Source organism: Squalius cephalus (assembly GCF_949319135.1).
Source record: "Squalius cephalus genome assembly, chromosome: 22".
In the NCBI taxonomy this organism is placed as follows: domain Eukaryota; kingdom Metazoa; phylum Chordata; class Actinopteri; order Cypriniformes; family Leuciscidae; genus Squalius; species Squalius cephalus.
In genome coordinates this window covers 15159515-15179240 of record NC_137143.1, presented here as the reverse complement: position 1 = coordinate 15179240, position 19726 = coordinate 15159515, and the positions used below count along the sequence as shown (strand labels likewise).

The window sequence follows — 19726 nt, the reverse complement described above, 5'->3', positions numbered from 1 at the left end:
ATATTTGAGCTTACTCTAAAGTGAGGGAGGGAATTTTCAGCTTGTCTCTCCTCTTCATCTTTAAGAAGCCCTTGAAGCACGACCAGGTGAAAATAAACCTTGTCTCAGATCTCACGCGAGAACACACAAAGTGCCCACTGTTTACACATCGTCGTTTAACATCTGCCAAACGACAGCGTGAGGTTTTCTGTTGTACTAGTGCAGATACTCCATTAAAATAGACAGATTCTCTAGGAACACTTTTAGTTGAAGTGATGTCATGCTTCTAAGCGAAAGTGGAGTGAGAGATGATGATTGAGATTGAATGGTGCGGTCACATCTCCCATGTGATTGCATGCTCAGAGTCAGAGGAGGTGTGTTTCAAAAACGTGCGGTTGAAAAAAAACCAAACAACACTAAAACCCCCGAAAGACATTTTACCTTCATAGCTTATTATAGTTTGCATGGCATAAGTCGGCAAGCTTTTGGCAAGACCTTTTACATTCTTTAAAACTAACTCTTATCAATTTTGTTTTTACCAGGCTACTTATTCTATTTTTATACTAAGAGATCTGATAGTGTCTTTTCAATTAGTCATACAATACACTCCTTTGCTACACCACTCAGTATTCCATTGTTACTGGTAACACTGCTGAATTCTCAAATTAAATGACAGCCTATCTGGCATTCAACTAGTAGAGGCTGTGTCCAAAATTGCATACTCTTTTGAGTAGCCTAGGCTAGGTACTTATTTTGAATAAGTAGGCCTATTACTTCACAAAGTCCTGCTAAAAAAGTATGTTCTATAATATGAGTGTGTGAAGTATGAATGTAATCCAGATGTACTACATTCACCATGCTGTCATAATAATGTGACCTACAAGAATCAATTATAAGTGACATAATTGATTCTTGTAGGTCACATTATTATGACAGCATGGTGAATGTAGTGGTGAATACACTGCCATTCACAAATCCTCACGATCTGTGACCTCATGGGATATTAAAGTGTCCATTGTATGTGCACTCAGAATCTCACCAGAAGAAGTAGGTCACCCGGGTACTTACTAAGTAAGTGAATTGGTAAACTTAATTTGTCACATACTGTTTTTCACCTACTATATAGTAGGGAATTATACGATTTCAGATGCAGCTTATACAAAAATCTTTTATGCTGTTACCTATTTCAGTGACTCGTTGCAGGCAATTGTTCTAATAGACCCATCCGAGTCACGGCACCAATGTAACCCTGTCCTATTCGTCCGCTCAAACCGGCGTCTCTAGCGTCAGTTGCTAGTGCACCTCTTGAGGCAAGGGGAGTGACGTTTACTCGCACAGCTTCTACTAGCTGGCCTCCGTTACACTCACCCCCCTAAACCTCAATCCCACCCGGGTCATGGCACCATGTCACCCCTCCAGTCCTACCCGCCACACTCCGAGCGGGACTCGAACCAGCATCTGCGCTGGAGGTGGGTGCGCTAACAAGGACGCTAAAGACCATAGTCTCAAGCGGCAGTCACTAGTGCAGCTCTTGAGGCCAGGGGAGTGACGTTTACTCGCACAGCTTCTACTAGCTGGCCTCCGTTACACTCACCCCCCTAAACCTCAATCCCACCCGGGTCATGGCACCATGTCACCCTTCCAGTCCTACCCGCCACACTCCGTGTGGGACTCGAACTGGCGTCTGCACTGGAGGTGGGTGCACTAACAAAGACCGCAGTCTCAAGCGGCAGTCACTAGTGCACCTCTTGAGGCCAGAGGGGAGTGACGTTTACTCGCACAGCTCCTTCTTGCTTGCCTCTGTTACACTCACCCCCCTAAACCTCAGTCCCACCCGGGACATCAGTCCTACACTGGAGGCGGGTGCGCTAACAAAGACTGCAGTCTTTGGCCTCCGTTACACTTGTACCTAAGGTAGTATCCATGTCAGTTGTTAATACTTCTTGTCTTACCATTTGCTTTTTTTTACTTGTCACATGTAATGAATAGTTAGAAAGCTAGCTTTATAGTTAAATTTAAACCAAAGATCGTTACTCGTATCTAACTAGTAATATAGATACTACAAGAAACTAATGAATAAATACCTAATGAATTGTTACTAAAATTGGAATATTGTCATTTCAGTATCTATTAGATATTTTATCTTGATACCTTGGCATGAAATGAATGATTACAGTTTTCATGGTCAGGGCAGCTCTTGACCAATCAGCAGATTGCATTGGCTTCTGGCTGCACAAGCAGGAGTGCAGACTTGCATTTTGCACATATACCAGAAGTACTGCTTCCTGATTACAAATGTTGACATCAATGCAATGAGCTAACTCTGCATGCACATCCTTGTAAACAGTATAGTTTAAATCCTCTGACAAATATGTAATAGAAGAAAGTAAGAGTTCCAATATGCACTTGGCTTTGATATTTACATCAACAGAAATTATGGTAAATATTTTGAGGCTTTCCTTTCTGCTCTCTTTCAATTTGTGTTGAGGACTTGGAACACCGCAAAATAAGAGAGCTGAGGTCTCTCAGTTACCATGGAGATGAGGACCTACCTTCTCCTCTCCCTCTCTTTTTTGCTGATTATAAATCGGTGATAAACAAAAGTGAACTCAGCTAACACAGAGAATGACTAACTGTAACAACTTCTGTTTTTTAATTCAAAAATAAAATATATTAGTGGTGGTACAATACTGCAACAGTGGAATATGAGTAATTCAGCCTGACCACAGATTCTTATTCATGCATCATCATTCACAGACATGCTTTAATATTAATATAATCTTGACAAATCTTATGATGAAACAAAAAAGTTTTAGCCACTGTTATGTTTTTATTTTTTGCTTGTAACAACAGAAAAATCACATTGTGAGTATTTAAAATACTTTTAGCTGGTTAACCTATTAGGCCTACATTTTTTAGTAATAGTTTTACATTACTATTTTTAGTTTTACAAAGGTAGATATAGAAATTGTTATGATCAATACACATTTTGAACACGAGATGGCGACATATATCTGAAAGTCAGAGAAATCTAATTGTTGATCATGAAATTATGACAAATATCATGATTTTTCGTCATCTTATTCAGTAATTAACACCAAATGTAGGTTATTTTAAATAAAATAAATCAATATTTATTTAACATTTTTTATTAGGTTTTATTAAGTTGATTAAGCATTTTCAGCAATGTGCAAAATATACATAAACAGGAATATAATACATCAATACTAGCAACTTTTGAGATTTTTTTAGTTTACAAAAAAAGGTTATAGACTTGTTTTTCCCCACAGAAAGTTTGATGTACATTTCCAGGATAATTTAAACAAATCATAAACAAAACACATTGTACATTGTGTTTAATATATCGTAACACACCACTACAGGAAATAGAGATGAACCTAGGAGTGGGAGTTTAATGCAAGACTGGATGACAATGCAGTTGAGTATGCAGGTTCATGCATAGGCAGTGCACACAGTTTTTAAACGTAAACATGAATGTAGAGATACTCTGTGGAACAGTTTGTGAGAGCATGCAGGTACATAAACAGGTACAAACGTACAAATACAAAAGTCCACAAAACACCAGAGTACAACATTTCTTCTTCTATATTAACAACACAAGGAACAGGATAACTGAGACAGGAACAAGACTAAGGTAAGATTCAAATCCTTAAGAAGAAAATACTTGAGCAATACAGTCACTTATCTTTGATAGCCCAGGAGATTTAACACTACAAGAGAAGCAAACACATTTAAATCCTTCTGGCACAAAACATAAATGAGAAGGTGAGTCTGTAATCCTTCAACACTAACGCAAACACAAATAAGGCCAGACAATGGGTGAATCTCAATCAGATCCCTAGTTCAATAGTCAGGGCACTGATCAGGGAGTCGGCCATTTTAAAGGCTGTCTCAATCGCAAAATCGATCCATTGCACTGGAACATTCGTGTAACCGGTCTTACTCGACCCGCTCCGAGTGGGATTCGAACTGGGGTCTTCAGCGTGGTAGGCGGGCGCTCTAACAAAAAAGCTAAAAACAACAGCTGCTAGTGCCTCTTGAAGCCAGGGGAGTGAGGTTTACTCTTACAGCTCTTACTGGCCTACGTCTGTTACACTCACCCCCCTAAATCTCACTCCCATCTGGGTCACGGCACCAAATGTAATCGGTCCTAATCTATTCGAACCAGGGTCTCCGATGTGGGAGGTGGCTGCGCTAACAAGGATGCTAAACACCGCAGACGCTATACGCCTCTTGAGGCCAGGGGAGTGAGGTTGCATTGTGGGATTTTTTACACACACACACACACACACACACACCTCTTACTGGCTTACGTCCGTTATGTTCGCGCCATAAAAAATCCCACAATGCTCCACAAAAAACAGGGAGCATCGACGCTCACTATGCTCCCTTAACAGAATTCCGTCACATTACTGAAGCGAAACATATAGTGCATGTGCCAACTCAATTATGACATGCGATAGAAGATTTGAAAAGAAAACACTTTTTAAAATATATGTCAGCATAAACACATCGCAAGACAGTACCAGTACCTGGATTCGTACTGATTCATGAGCTTGGGAGCTAGGGAGCTGATTGAGATTCATCCAATGACTGTGGCTGCATCCGAAATCGCATACTGTACTTCCTTACTATAAAGTAGGCGAAAAACAGTATGTGACAAAAGCTGTGCAATTCGCACTCATTGCGAACACAGCACTCATAAAAGAGTAGGTAAAAACAACCCGGACGTCCTATACGTCCAGCGAGATTCTAAGTGTGCATTCGATGGACACTTTACTATCCCATGAGGCCACGGGAGAGAATTTGTAAATGACAGTGAAGTGACATAACTGACGCTGGTAGGTCACATGATGACGACAACATGTAGAATGTAGTCCAGATTACATTCATACTACACACATTCATACTATATAGAACGTACTGAGCGTTTAGCGGTCGTGAAGTAATTACTTAATTACAAAACAAGTACCTAAGAGAGTATGTGATTTCGGACGCAGCCTGTGTGACTGAGTGCTGCTTAAATGGAAGTCCAAATGAGCAGATGATAAATTGCAGGTGTGTGTAATTACAGTCCATAGTGAGTGACAAGTATAGTTGTGTTGTTTTTCTGGGAATTTGAGATTTACTTGAACTCATTTGATTACTTAAATTAACTTTCTCTGAGTTTATATAATACTGAACGCAGTGCATCATGGAAACCTTCACTTAATGTGAAAGTGAAACAAGTAGTAGCCAGGAACATACAGTCAGTTTTTTTTTCTTTTTCTATTTTTATTTATTTATTTATTTATTTATTTGTTAAGGAAATTTTTACAAGTGAATCACTTTTTTTGACATTTGAACAAGAGTCAACGTCAAAGGAAATTGATTTCACCATTTCCAGGAAACCTTTCAGTGACCTTTTTAAAAAATGTGCAGTCATAAACAAGACATAAAAGCATGTTTTTGTGATCTACTTTCAATCTAAATTTGCATGAGTTCTAAAAGAAGGTTAGTGAAGTTGGAAAGTTCTCTCAGACGAACACTCGATGCACCACCACTGCTTAGCTACACAGTTACTATTAATAACCTAAGGAAGCAATTTATATCTTTGTAATACTGGCCGCATACAGAGTGCGGTTATTGAAGCCTTCCTATTCATCTCACCCACAAACACACCTATAAAGAAGTGAAACTAAATCGCACTAATCACTTGACAGAAACCAGCATAACAAAACATTTAGGAGGTTTAATAGTTGGCATGATGGATTATGAGGCATCATTAAAAGTTTCATTGCTGTAATGAATGAGTGAAAGGGGATTTTTTTGTCATTGTCTGACTCAAGTGTAAAGTATTCACATTGTTTTTAAGTATTTCAATTCTAAGTTCATGAAAAGTTTTCAAGGAAGTGTGTGTTAAGGAAAATGTAGTGTGCTACATATGAAATGAGGATGTAAAAATGGAGTCAGTTTCAGGAGTCAAATCCTGATTACTCTAAAGCACTTTACTAAAAGCCACCCACGTCGGGTTAATGATGATTTTGTTGGAAAGCGATCTCAATAGGTTTGTACAGTACAATTAGGTTTATGATTTAATTTGTAAATATAACCCATGTAGCATCTCCACCTCGCATGTTCATGTTTGAAAGTGAAGGTAAAAAACAGGGGTGTAGCAGGCAACCAAACCTGCTAATTCTCATGAAGTGCGATGAGCTTCCCCTGCTGCTCTCGTGTTGTGGTTTGTGGTGATGCAGTAGTTTGCACCTCATTCTGCCCCAGAAAGACACATGAGTAGTTCATACATATCAGACTAACCCCTCATGAGTCTAGTCCAGATGACTTCCAACCCAACGATTTTTAATGTGAACTCAGGGTACAAAGATCGTCTTGAACTGCCTGTGTATTCGCCATGTCTTATGAGTGAGGACCTTTCCGAACACGAGAAGCGATGGGGATGAGAGTGGCTGTGCTGTTGCTTGTTGTTTCTGTCAGTCTGACTGAAGGTATGTTTGCTGATGTTATCAGCGCGAACGGCACATACACAACACCGCAGACAGCGGAAGATGATATTGAGATCAGCTTGATAGACTTTATGCTAGTAGTAGGAATGTAGTTTTCAGAAGATTGTGATGGTGTGTAGATTTTATCAGAGCTGTGACCCAGTCACCATTTGCCTAAACCACCATTAAACAACTATAAAACCACAGGATGTAAACAAATTCAAGGAACTGCTCTTTAAGGTGTTTAATCTGATTTAAAAAGCCAAATACTTTGTGTAGTCAAATGTTTGCGATAATTACAATTTCAAGAGGACTCTGTGTCTCTTGCTCTCACCAAGCCTGCATTTCATCAAACATATACAGTAAAAACAGTAGTTTTTAAAAACAATATTGTGAAATATTATTACAATTTAAAATAACGTTTTCTATTTGAATATATTTAAAAATGTATTTTATTCCTGTGATGGCAAAGCTGAATTTTCAGCATCATTTCTCCAGTCTTCAGTGTCACATGATCCTTCAGAAATCATTCTAATATGCTGATTTGATGCTCAATTATTGTCAATTGTTATTATCAATGTTAAAAATGGGTTTTGCTGCTTAATATTTATGTGAAAAACATGATTTTATTTTTCGGGATTATTTGATGAATAGAAAATTTTAAAAAACAACATTTATTTGAAATAGAAATCTTTTGTAACATTGTAAAAATCTTTACTCTCACTTGTGATCGATTTAATACATTGTTGAATAATTTTTACCCCAAACTTTTAAATACAGTGTATAATACAGTGTATCATGGTTTTCACAAAAATTTCTTTTTCTTAAAAACTCTTTTCAACATTGATAATAATATTAATGTTTTTTGAGCACCAAATCAGCATTTTAGAATTTCTGAAGGATCATGTGATACTGATGACTGGAGAAATGATGATGAAAATTCAGCTTTGCTGCACACGATTAAATTACATTTTTAAAATCAAAATAGAAAACAAAACTAAAATAGAAAACAATGTGTTTCAATTGTAATAGTGTTTCACAATATTACTGTTTTTACTGTATTTGTGATCAAATAAATGCAGCCCTAATGACCATAATAAACTTCTTTAAGAAACGTATTTGCTGGGATCAGGTGAGTTACTACAGTCAAACTTACAGATTTTGTTTTTCCATGATGTAAATGTTTTTAAAGCAGCAGGATGTATACCTACAACTAGTCCATGGTGTTACAAAAATTCAACTTTGCCAGAAGAGGACTTTATGTGTAAATGGGATAAGAGAAACCCTAAGGAGAATCAGACACACACTCTTTTTATCAGGTAAGTTCAACCAACACATTAAAAAGTAACATGAACAAATCTCATTGTCTTTATAGTTATGAAACATTGTAAACCTCCGAGTTAAAGAATGTGCCACATATTGTAAAACAAATCAATACTTGGGAGACCGGGGCTAGTTGTCAAACATTATACTCCAGGAATATTTCTTAGGGTGAGAGATTCTTTTTGAAAGTTAAAGGATTTGGGTAAAAAATCTTTTTTCACCCATTCACCCAAAAATGAAAAAATTGCCATCAAGTACTCACCCTCACACTGTTCCAAACCCGTAAGACTTTTGTTCATCTTCAAAACACAAATAAAGATATTTTAAATTAAATCTGAGAGATTTCTGACCCTCCATTGACAGTCTACATAATTACCTATTTATCGCTTCAAAAAGTTCATAAAGAGATAATAAAACTAATCCATATGATATGAATCCATTTTTTTCTGAAGAAACTCGATTGCTTTATATGATGAACAGATTAAATTGAGTTGCCACAATGTATTTATTATTGCTATACTATACTAAATAACAGATACATAGGCTTGATTATGTATGTCAGTCTGCATGAATCTAAATCTCAATTCCTGGTGTGCACAGGGACAGTGAAAAGAAAAGTTTTATTATGTGTGCAAAATCTGGCAATCATTCAGAGAAATATATTCCCTTGGAGGAACTAGGAAACACAAAAAGAAATACGGACGTATGGGTACAAACACAAGTGGACAATCTCACCTGCAATTCTAGCAAAATCTCAGTCATCTTTGAATGCTTGGGTAAGAACCCAGTCTTAGAGATCTATTCAAACTGCTATTTTCTGATAGTTTATATGGTGGGATTCTAAAGTTGTTTCTAATAAATTGGTATATGATATGGTAATATGGTATATTATAATACATTATCATTTAAATTTGTATTATAATTAATTAATAAATTCTATTAATTATTAGTTACATTATTATAAATTTAATTGTAAATAATTAATTATATTATCAGCATAACATTTTGCATGGTATGTCGCGCCTAACGTGTCACTCTCATGTTGTCAACAGTCAAATACAGTGCACCTCAGATTACCAGAATGAAAAGGTCAGCTGGAATCCTGTCTCTCAAACTGGACAAACCAAAGGATAATAAAAGTGTTAAATACGAGATCAGATGGAGGGAGAGAGACTCTGAATGGAAAAATGTAAGACATTTAAGAAAATCTGATATTTTCATATCCTGAATTGAATCTGTTATTTTGTTAATGATGTGTTCTGCAATTATAGGCGACATTTGAAACTGAGGACAGCACTATCCAAGGTTAGACTCCTTACTCTGTTTATAAAGTGCAGAAAAAAGATCATCTGAATGATACATTGAGCTGCACAAATGTGTTCTAAACGTCTTCTTCTGACCCCAATATAGGATCGCAAAGCAAGGAGAAACATTTGCAGACAGACGATGTAGTCCGCCATTGTAATTGTTATGCTTGAATTTGGCGAAAGCATTTCTAGGAAAGCTAAGACGTAGCCTATGGCAACGTACACAGTGATGTAACGACGTCGTTCGCTGGGCTCTCTAGTCAGTGGAAAAACAAACCGGTTCTGAGAAGGTTCGCAAGTTGAACCAACTTTGAACCAGCACCAGTTCTGAACCAGTTCTTTTTTGGTGGAAAAGGGGTATCTGTCTGGTTTTGTCGTTCAAACCTGAACTACAGAGTACCCGAAAAAATATCGTACTAATTTTAAAATTCTTCTTGTTACTTACAAAGCACTCAATAACCTTGCCCCTTCATACTTATTAGACCTTCTTCATATTTATACTCCTTCTCTGACTTTAAGATCATCTTCTTCACTCACACTTGTTCTCCCTAGAACTCACACTACTTCTATGGGGTCCCAAGCTTTTAGTTATGCAGCTCCTTATTTATGGAACCTGCTGCCACAGGATGTGCGAAACAATGCACTGCTGTATATCCTGAACGCTCATAAAAAAACGTTTAACAGTATAAAAAGTTTAACAGTAAAATGTGAGAACATTTGTCAAACGTGGATTTGTGTAGCACCTACTGCTCTGCAGATCCTTTCAGAGGTCAGTTTTTATGCAGTCTCTGGGCCCTATCTTGCACCCAGCGCAATTAACTTTGTACACCGTCGCATGTATCATTCCTATTTTGCACCCGCGCACAGCGGACTTTTCCCTCCACAGACGCACGTCGGTTTCAGAAATACACTTGCGCTCCCCGGGGCGGTTCAGCGCAAAGAGGAGGCGTGTTCCGGCGCAAACGTTCCCTCATGCTATTTTGCAGGTTTAGAAAACAATTCCGCCACTGACCGAAAAAAAACTAGTTTAAAGTCAGTGGCATGTTGTGCATGTTATTCAGATGCTATTTTAAGGGCGCATGCTTGGCCATAATCAATGTAGCGTGTGCACAACGCGCATACACTTTGATTATCTCATCTACACACAAACATTTCATTTTTGCAAATCATACATTATTACGATAGATAGATAGATAGATAGATAGATAGATAGATAGATAGATAGATAGATAGATAGATAGATAGATAGATAGATAGATAATTATAAAAGCATACATCTAGCTTACACATTTACCCAAATTATCATACGCCTGTTTAACCAAAGTTAATTTGGGTGTGTTTCTCCATCCTCAACGTCCCTGACGAGAACGTCGGTCTCCTCGGCTGTGAACTGATCCTCGCGTGCGCCTGGCAAATCCGCCGTTATAATAGCAATCTGCCATGGAACAAGCGTGCCTGCTCTTAAAGGGAATGTGAGATGTCGCTCTGATTGGTTTATTTCACGTTACGCCCAAACCACACCTATGAGTAATGCAGCTACTTCAGACCAACCCATTTTAGATTTGCAGAGTCATTTATCCCGCCGGTTTAATAGCAACAGCGCCCAAGACCCGCCCACAAAGTTACTTGCGTTTGCGCTTGATACTTGCGTTTCAGATCGTTAAAATAGGGCCCTCTGTCTCTGATCCTTTGAGTCTTTAACAATTTGACAAATACATTGACTGTATTTAGGCTACATGGATTCTTAAAGGTACAGCAACAGACAACGGTTCTAAAGGTCATAGAAATGTTGGAAATTAGGAATGAAAAGCTAATACTTTTAGTTAAACTAAATACATTATTTTTGGTGTGTAAAAAAATGTATGATTATGTATGACCCCTTTAAATGATTAGACAAATAAATGACAAAACATAAAAACTGACTGAGATGAATCTCTATAGATTCCTACAAGCTACATCTACAGAAACAGAAGATCTACCAGATCCAACTGAGACGACAGGCCAAACTGCAGCCACATCTATGTAAAGACTCACTACAAACTCTCTGGAGTGACTGGAGCCCAGTGGTGGATGTTCCCTTAGGTTCGATTTCAGCTGTATCTGCCAATAGAGTGCAAATAAGAAGTTTTTAATAAGTTTAAGCATCTGAAAATATTTGGTTAACAAATGTAACACCTCTCTGCAGAAATCAGCCTCCCTCTTGTACGCCAACTTGTAGAAGAATGGACAAATGGGACCAGGCATATTAATCTCACCTGGGATGTAAGTATAAGAAGAACATTGGACATCAGAAATGTTTCTGTTTGTTGGTGTAAAATGAATGAAATTTGATTTGAAAGATGCTCCAATGTGATTTTCTTTAGGAACCATCTGCTGAAGAGTCTGTTGGGGGTGTATGGTACAAGCTGAACGTCAGTGTTTGGGCTTGTGAAAAACCCAAGAGAAAGGAAAAGCGAACTTTGGATCGAACCTATAAAACCTCAATAACATATTCAGAGGCCAGGATTTCCATTATTGCAACTAACAAGGTTGGAAGTTCACCTCCACGGGAGATCACCATTCCCGCTGTGAAACATCTGAGCAGTAAGTGTGCTGCAAGTGTGAACTGTGAGTGTGTTAGCTTGGGTTTTCATGTACTGTGTGTGAATGAATATCTGAGTGTGTGCGCTTACAGCAGGAAGGAAGTGAAAAGTGTGTGTGTTTTTTGGTGAAGGGGGTCCTAAAGTGTTAAGTCATAAATTACTCATGTAACAAAAATTTTAAGAAGAAAAATAAAATAAAAAACTGTTCAATGGAAACTTTTTTTTAATTTTCAGATTGTGACAAGCCCTCTAATATCACCCAGAATTATCAAACCTGCTTAGAATGGTACAAGCTGGAAAACGGTGAGACCCGAACAAGTACAGTAAACAGCTCAGGCAACGCATCGTTCAAGGATATTGAAAAAGGTAGAGATAAATCATTCATCCAATGTAGAGCACTATGTTCATGTGTCATATTAACATGTGCTGCGTATGCTAATTCGTGTCTTTGGTTTTAATTACAGGGGTGGAGAAGTTTGTACGTCATTATTACTTTCTTCACATCATGAGAAAGAAACATCTTCAAACTGTTGACATGTGTCCTTTTTACTCAGAACAGGGAGGTACGTTCAGCCATAAGATTCTGTCCATTATCAATAAGCTGATAACTTTTTGTTATGACCAATAAATGGTCGATATTAAAATTTTGTACAATTTTGTCTAAATATATTCTTGAAATAAAACACTTAAAACTAAAATAAATCAAGTAAATCATTAGAATGTACAGTATTGTGAGATTTGATAAAATTATATTTAACAGTTAAATTATTAGTGTTTTTAAAGATTATATTTAAAGGGGACCTATTATGCAAAATTCACTTTTACATGGTGTTTGAACATAAATGTGTGTCTGCAGTGTGTGTACACAATCACCCTATAGTGGTAAATATCCACCCACTCCTCCTTTTTTAATCCCCATAAATCATTAGCAGTGTCCTCTTCTGGAAAACAGCAGCTCATTTGCATTTAAAGACACAGGCATGAAAACAGCATGTTTTTCCTTCCACTCAAAAATGGGCATTTACAGCATGAATATGGGGCACATTCTGGGGCCATCTTGTAAAAAGGGGCATAATAGGTCCCCTTTAAGTATGCGTTAGATGACAGCTAAATGTAAAATTATGGTTAATTGCTCTAGTAAATATCCTATATTGGACGATGTGTTGGCCAATAACTACGGTGCCCCTAAAGCAGGGTTCCTCAAATCCAGCCCTGGATTTTCTACTGTCTTGCAGAGTTTATCGTTCTCACTTTCCTGCAATTTTCTAGTAACTCTGAAGACCTTGATCAGCTTGTTCAGGTGTGTTTGATTAGGGCTGGAACTAAACTCTGCAAGGCAGTGGCCCTCCAGGACCAGATTTGAGGAACCCTGCCCTAAAGGGACGTGGTGATGGAAAAATAATGAGATAAGAAGGAAAATTATATTTCAATGCTTTTGCGTTCACAAATTGAGAAATAATTGTCCCTCCCATCTTATATTTTTTCATCACCCCTTTAGGCCGGGGCTCCGTAAATAACCGATATGGTACTGGTATGTCATGCATCCCTTGTTTAGTCAAGTCAAGTCAAGTCATCTTCATTTAAATAGCGCTTTTAACAATGTAGATTGTTTCAAAGCAGCTTTACAGAGACAAACGTATAATTTAAGGTAACAGAGATTGTTTTGGCTTTATAGCGGTTCTTTAATAAAGTTATTTTCCAGCTAAAGTTAGTTTTGATTGATTCGCTTCCGTCGCAACAATCATCTGTTATTAAATTAGGGGCCGCTAAGACGACACCATTCTCTCTACACAGACTTTAAACGCGATCCTGTGAGAAACGCTGATGGCGATCACATGCGCATTAAGAATTGGTTCTATAGTTATGTGCGTTTGAATATATGAGCGCAGGTTTGGAATTCCCTACAAACCAAGCCTAAACAAAGTACTGGTGTTTCCTTAGGGTAGATACGCGAATTGAGTTTCCCGACGACGCTTTATCTGTAGAGTGGTAAAGGGATCCTCCATAGGGAGAGACTAGTTGGCACTTCAGCACTGCGTTGGATCGGGTCCAGGCGAAGGTCCTTCATCAGATCTGGATACGGCCTGGATCTGGCAGGCTGCGGGAAAACCTCGGGATAAACAAAAGTCACTAAAATTAGCGTAGATGCCATTCTTCTTATGATGTAACGAGTACATCAGGATTTATGGGAAGTGTTCCCGGTTCCAGCTGACCTAATCTATGCAGCCTAACACTGAATTATAGAAGTCTATAATGTATTATGTGAATGCTAGATCAAAGAGATGTGTCTTTAGTCTAGCTTTGAACTGACAGAGTGTGTCTGCTTCCCGGACAATGTTAGGAAGACTGTTCCAAAGTTTTGGTGCTAAATAGGAAAAGGATCTACCGCCAGCAGTCGATTTTGATATTCTAGGTATTACCAACTGGCCGGAATTTTGAGATCGCAATAGACGTGAAGGACTATAATGCGTTAAGAGCTCGCTCAAGTACTGCGGAGCTAAACCATTTAGTGCTCTGTAAGTAATCAGCAATATTTTAAAATTGATGCGATGTTTAATAGGGAGCCAGTGCAGTGTTGACAGAATCGGGCTAATATGGTCATACTTCCTGGTTCTGGTAAGAACTCGAGCTGCTGCGTTTTGAACTAGCTGTAGTTTGTTTATTAAGCGTGCGGGGCAACCACCCAGTAGAGCAATACAATAATCTAGCCTTGAGGTCATGAAAGCATGAACTAATTGTTCCGCATTTGTCAATGAGAGCATATGGCGTAATTTAAATATATTTTTAAGATGGAAAAATGTAGTTTTACAGATACTAGACACATGACTTTCAAATGAAAGATTGGTATCAAAGAGCACACCCAGGTTCCTAACCGACGACGAAGACTTAACAGAGCAGCCATCAAGTGTTAGACAGTATTCTAGGTTATTACGTGAGGGAGTTTTTTGTCCAATAATTAGAATCTCTGTTTTTTCAGAATTTAGATGTAGGAAATTACTAGTCATCCAATTTTTTATATCATCTATGCATTCCGTTAATTTTGTGAATTGGTAGGTTTCGTTTGGTTTTGAAGAAATATACAGCTGAGTATCGTCCGCATAACAATGAAAGCTAATTCCATGTTTCCTAATGATATCTCCTAATGGTAGCATGTACAGAGTGAACAGCAGCGGTCCTAGTACTGAGCCTTGTGGTACGCCATACTGAACTTGTGATCGATGAGACATCTCTTCATTTACTGCTACAAACTGATAACGGTCAGATAAGTATGATTTAAACCATGCTAGTGCAATTCCACTAATGGCAACATCATTTTCGAGTCTATTTAAAAGAATGTTGTGGTCGATAGTGTCAAATGCAGCACTAAGATCGAGTAACACTAATAGAGAGACACAACCACGATCGGATGATAAGGGCAAATCATTTGTGTCTCTAATGAGAGCTGTCTCGGTACTATGGTACGGTCTAAATCCGGACTGGAAATCCTCGCAGATATCATTTCTTTCAAGAGTGTATTTAGGTTATTGAAACACGAAGACCACAATGTAAGATATAATCCAGATTTATCTCTAGTTTTCACAATGGAATGTTTGCATTTGTTTCAGCACCTATTGAAGGTCCAGGGAATGTGAATATTTCTAATGTGACACATGAATCAGCTGTGGTGAGTTGGCTTTCCATTCCTGTGGCGGAGCAGCGAGGATTTCTACTGCATCATCTCATTTGGATTTCAGGACAGGGAAACACGAGTAAGGCAAATTTTGTAGCTTTACTGATCATCTATATGCTATGAAACCTTTATGTCACAACTGCAGATACAAGTTTTTACTGGTATAGCCAACAAAATAACCTGTTATAAACAAATTGTTTATAACTCCGTTCCTCTTGCTTCAGCACTCCATGAAGTCCAAGCAAATGAAACCAGCTTCGAGATCAAGAAACTCCACCCAGGGGCCTCTTACACCGTTTCTATAGCCGGAGAAACAATGGCTGGTAAAGGGCCGAACTCAACGGTGAACTTTGAAACACACTCAGAAGAAATGGGTACTAAAACAGTCATTTCAGAATGAGAAATGATTATGCAGAACTGACACCTTTATCTGCTTTTGTGTGAAGTAAACACAATGAAGTGTGAGAATATACCTGCCAACAGCAAATGTGTTCTGCCCTTTCATTCAGGCTTATCATGGCAGGAGCAGACCATCCTTAGCGTCTTAGTGGTTGCCCTCTTGTGTACTATAATCTGCTCTGTTGCTGTCAAGAGGTGAGATTATCACAGATGAACTGACTGATCACCAAGATATGTTATTGTGTTATATTGTACATAACCTGTAGCTTTTTTGGTAGACCACAGAGCTAAAAAAGGCCATGGTTTCAGGAACACTGTTTAAAAAAAAATATCTGACTTTATTTATTTACTTTTTTTAATTACATTGAATCTTGAAATTTTTTGAATCACATTGAACTTAAATCACATATTGTTACGGCACAATTCTTGAAATTTTCACTTCATTCTCAAAATATAAGAACTTTATTACTTTATTCTCATAATGCTACAAATGTATTCTCATAATTTTGACTTTATTCTCAAAATATTGAAACTTTAATCTCGTTTTTCTACTACTTCATTCTCGTAATTTTAAGGAATATTATGACTTTGTTGTCATAATTTTGACTTTATTCTGAAAATATTGCAACTATAATCTTGTAATACTATGACTTTGTTCAGGTAATTTTGACTTTATTCTCAAAATATTACGACTTATCTCATATTTCTGCCACTTTATTCTCGTAATACTACAAATTTTATTTTTGTAATTTTGACTATTCTCAAAATATTCCAACTTTAATCTCGTATTGCTATGACTTTATTGTAGTCATTCACTTTATTCTCAGTATATTACGACTTTATTCTCACAATTCAGTGACTGTTTTGGTCAATTTGACTATTTACAAAATATTACAACTTTAATCTTGTGTTGGTCATCAATTTGACTTTATTCTTAAAATATTACGACTTTTATCTTGCATTTCTGCGACTTTATTCTCATTTTCGCTTTATTCTCAAAATATTACAACTTTAATCTTATAATGCTGACTTTATTCTCATTTTCACTTTATTCTTAAAATATCACAACTATATTCTCATAATTCAGTGACTGTTTTGGTCATTTTGACTTTATTTACAAAATATTACAACTTTAATCTATTGTTGGTCATCAATTTGACTTTATCCTTAAAATATTACGACTTTTATCTTGCATTTCTGCGACTTTCACTTGATTATCAAAATATTACAACTTTAATCTTATACTTTATTCTAATTTTCACTTTATTCTCAAAATATTATGACTTTTATCTTGCATTTCTGCAACTTTATTCTCTTAATTTTCACTTTTTTTCTCAAAATATTACAACTTTAATCTTACACTGCTGACTTTATTCTCATTTTTACAAATATCACAACTTTATTCTCATAATTCAATGACTTTGTTCTGGTAATTTTGACTTTATTCACAAAACATACAACTTTAATCTCATCTTGATCATCATTTTGACTTTATTCTCAAAATATTACTACATAATTCTACCACTTTATTCTTGTAATTTTGACTTTATTCTCAAAATCTTACAATTTTAATCTTGTATTGTTACAACTTTATTGTTTTACATATATTACACATTTAAAAAAAAACATATATATATATACAGTGCTATGCATAAGTTTAGACACCCATACTAAAGTTGACTAAAAAGAGGAATAAAAAATCATCTTTTGGAAACTGAACTTAATGCCTTAATTTAAAAAATTAGGAAAAATCCAACCTTTAAGGACACCAATTTTCTTTGTGAATGAATAATGTATCGTAAATAAATAAATGTTCTTCCTTAAAATACAGGGTGCATAAGTTTGGACACCCCTATGTTAAATTCTCATAGAGGCAGGCAGATTTTTATTTTTAAGTATTTTTTTTTCCCATTTTTTTTTAGGATACTATGCATCCTGATAAAGTTCCCTTGGCCTTTGGAATTAAAATAGCCCCACATCATCACATAGCCTTCACCATACCTAGAGATTGGCATGGTTTTATTTCAGTTAGCCTAATAGCTGGTTTGATTTGCATTGAGAGATGATCTTATGGAAAGTACCCCATGCCAATCTCTAGGTATGGTGAAGGCTATGTGATGATGTGGGGCTATTTTAATTCCAAAGGCCAAGGGAACTTTATCAGGATGCATAGTATCCTAAAAAAAAAAAAAAAAAAAATACTTAAAAATAAAAATCTGCCTGCCTCTATGGGAATTTAAAGGAGCTGTATGTAAGATTGTGGCCAAAACTGGTACTGCAATCACTTTCAAATTACTGTATAGAGCGGTGTATCCCCTCCCCCTCCCCCTGACTCGAGGTTGCCAGATAGGCTGCAGGATCCAGCAGGAACGTAGGCTGCAGTTTGTAGCTGCAGCTGTGGTAACTAGAGCAGAGCTGGCAACCCGGATGCAGAAACACTACTTACTTCGTGATTGGTAGATAGATGGAGGGCGGCGCTTCAGGCCAAAACACAAGATGACAACATCAACATCAGTTGAGGGCTGCAACTTCACTTTTTAAATGACAATATCCTTGCCGTACTACTTTTCTCAGTGATATAAGTATTTGAAATGAACATGATTTCTTAATGTCTAGTGACATATCAGGGCCATTTTATGATTAATTGAAATACATTTCTTACATACAGCTCCTTTAACATAGTGGTGTCCAAACTTATGCACCCTGTATTTTAAGGAAGAACATTTATTTATTTACGATACATTATTCATTCACAAATAAAATTGGTGTCCTTAAAGGTTGGATTTTTCCTAATTTTTTTAATTAAGGCATTAAGTTCAATTTCCAAAAGATGATTTTTTATTCCTCTTTTTAGTCAACTTTAGCATGGGTGTCTAAACTTATGCATAGCACTGTATATATATATATAGAGAGAGAGAGAGAGAGAGAGAGAGAGAGAGAGAGAGAGAGAGAGAGAGAGAGAGAGAGAGAGAGAGAGAGAGAGAGAGAGAGAGAGAGAGAGAGAGACTTGCACCATCTGCTATATGTAAATGTATTTAACTAAAACATTTCTTTAACTGTCTTTTTTGCTTTGCAGATTTAAGAGTAAGTTGATACCTAAAGTACCCAGTCCTGTGATTGATACATCAGAAATCAGATGTCCGCAAGATCAGGTTAGCAACACAAACTGCTGAAGAATCGAAACATATTTCCAATGAAACAACCTCAATATTTAAAAAGGGCATGATTGATTATGCTACATAATGACCCACAATCTAAATCTTCCATCACAGTTAGCAAAAAAACAAACAAAAAAACTGCGGTGAGGTAAAAATATCAACCACAACGTCACATCAGCGCATTTGCAGTGACGTACCTCAAAAGCAACTATCAGACCGAGAAAAGTTATTTTGCAAAATCCTCTCACAGAACTGATTGACATAAACTATAGAGTTGACCTACTAATGAAAAGTGAAGCAAAATAAATGGAGGGTATATTTGCAATTAAATTGATCTTAATGTGCATGATTCATCAGAGCATGTTATTCCAAATGAGAAAATGTTTGTGTTGCAGGACCTGAGACAGACGGAGGAAGTGCATGAATTTGTTCTCTTGCAGCGTCAAGACCTCAGCAAACCCAGTGAAAACGTGATTCCTGAACAGAGCACTTTACTGCAAGGCTTTGGCCTTGTCGTCTTTGAGGAGGAAGACGAGGTAGACGAGGAGGATGAAGTTACTGACTTGAGTTCTATGAAATCCTGTTGCTATCCGAATCCTAGTTACAGAGGACAGACGCTACAACTGCCAGAGCCTTTCCACACGACAGAGAGCACATTAAATGACAATGATACAGAGTCCACATACAGAAATGGCATGTTCTTTGAAACAAGAATCCTGGAGTGTGACAAAACGTCACTATAGACTTGTCTGGACATGTGCGTGACAAGTAATGACAAATAAACAACCCTTAACAAACTTCCTCT

The 19726-nt window shown here is 37.1% G+C and overlaps 2 protein-coding genes across 6 annotated transcripts in view; one reads left to right on the top strand and one right to left on the bottom strand.

The window, feature by feature from the left end:
- The window catches only part of mast3b (microtubule associated serine/threonine kinase 3b), a 39489-nt gene extending 39207 nt beyond the window's left edge, over nucleotides 1-282 (bottom strand). For 3 of the 5 annotated variants that reach the window (XM_079858370.1, XM_079858374.1, XM_079858375.1), the window contains exon 1: nucleotides 15-145. In XM_079858370.1, coding sequence (XP_079714496.1) covers nucleotides 15-58 — 44 coding nt within the window. In that variant the 5' untranslated portion in view covers nucleotides 59-145. Of the gene's footprint in view, nucleotides 1-14 lie in introns of all 5 variants that reach the window. The other 2 variants (XM_079858371.1, XM_079858376.1) reach the window with 2 other exon arrangements.
- Nucleotides 283-6254: 5972 nt separating this feature from the next.
- il12rb1 (interleukin 12 receptor subunit beta 1) lies at nucleotides 6255-19726 on the top strand. Its single transcript, XM_079858027.1, has 15 exons — nucleotides 6255-6485; nucleotides 7675-7801; nucleotides 8406-8581; nucleotides 8858-8994; nucleotides 9077-9110; nucleotides 11054-11194; nucleotides 11298-11374; nucleotides 11476-11695; nucleotides 11929-12060; nucleotides 12159-12257; nucleotides 15300-15443; nucleotides 15589-15738; nucleotides 15874-15958; nucleotides 18840-18915; nucleotides 19317-19726. The coding sequence occupies exons 1-15, from the start codon at nucleotides 6431-6433 to the stop codon at nucleotides 19662-19664; spliced, it is 2001 nt and encodes a 666-aa protein (XP_079714153.1). The 5' UTR covers nucleotides 6255-6430; the 3' UTR covers nucleotides 19665-19726.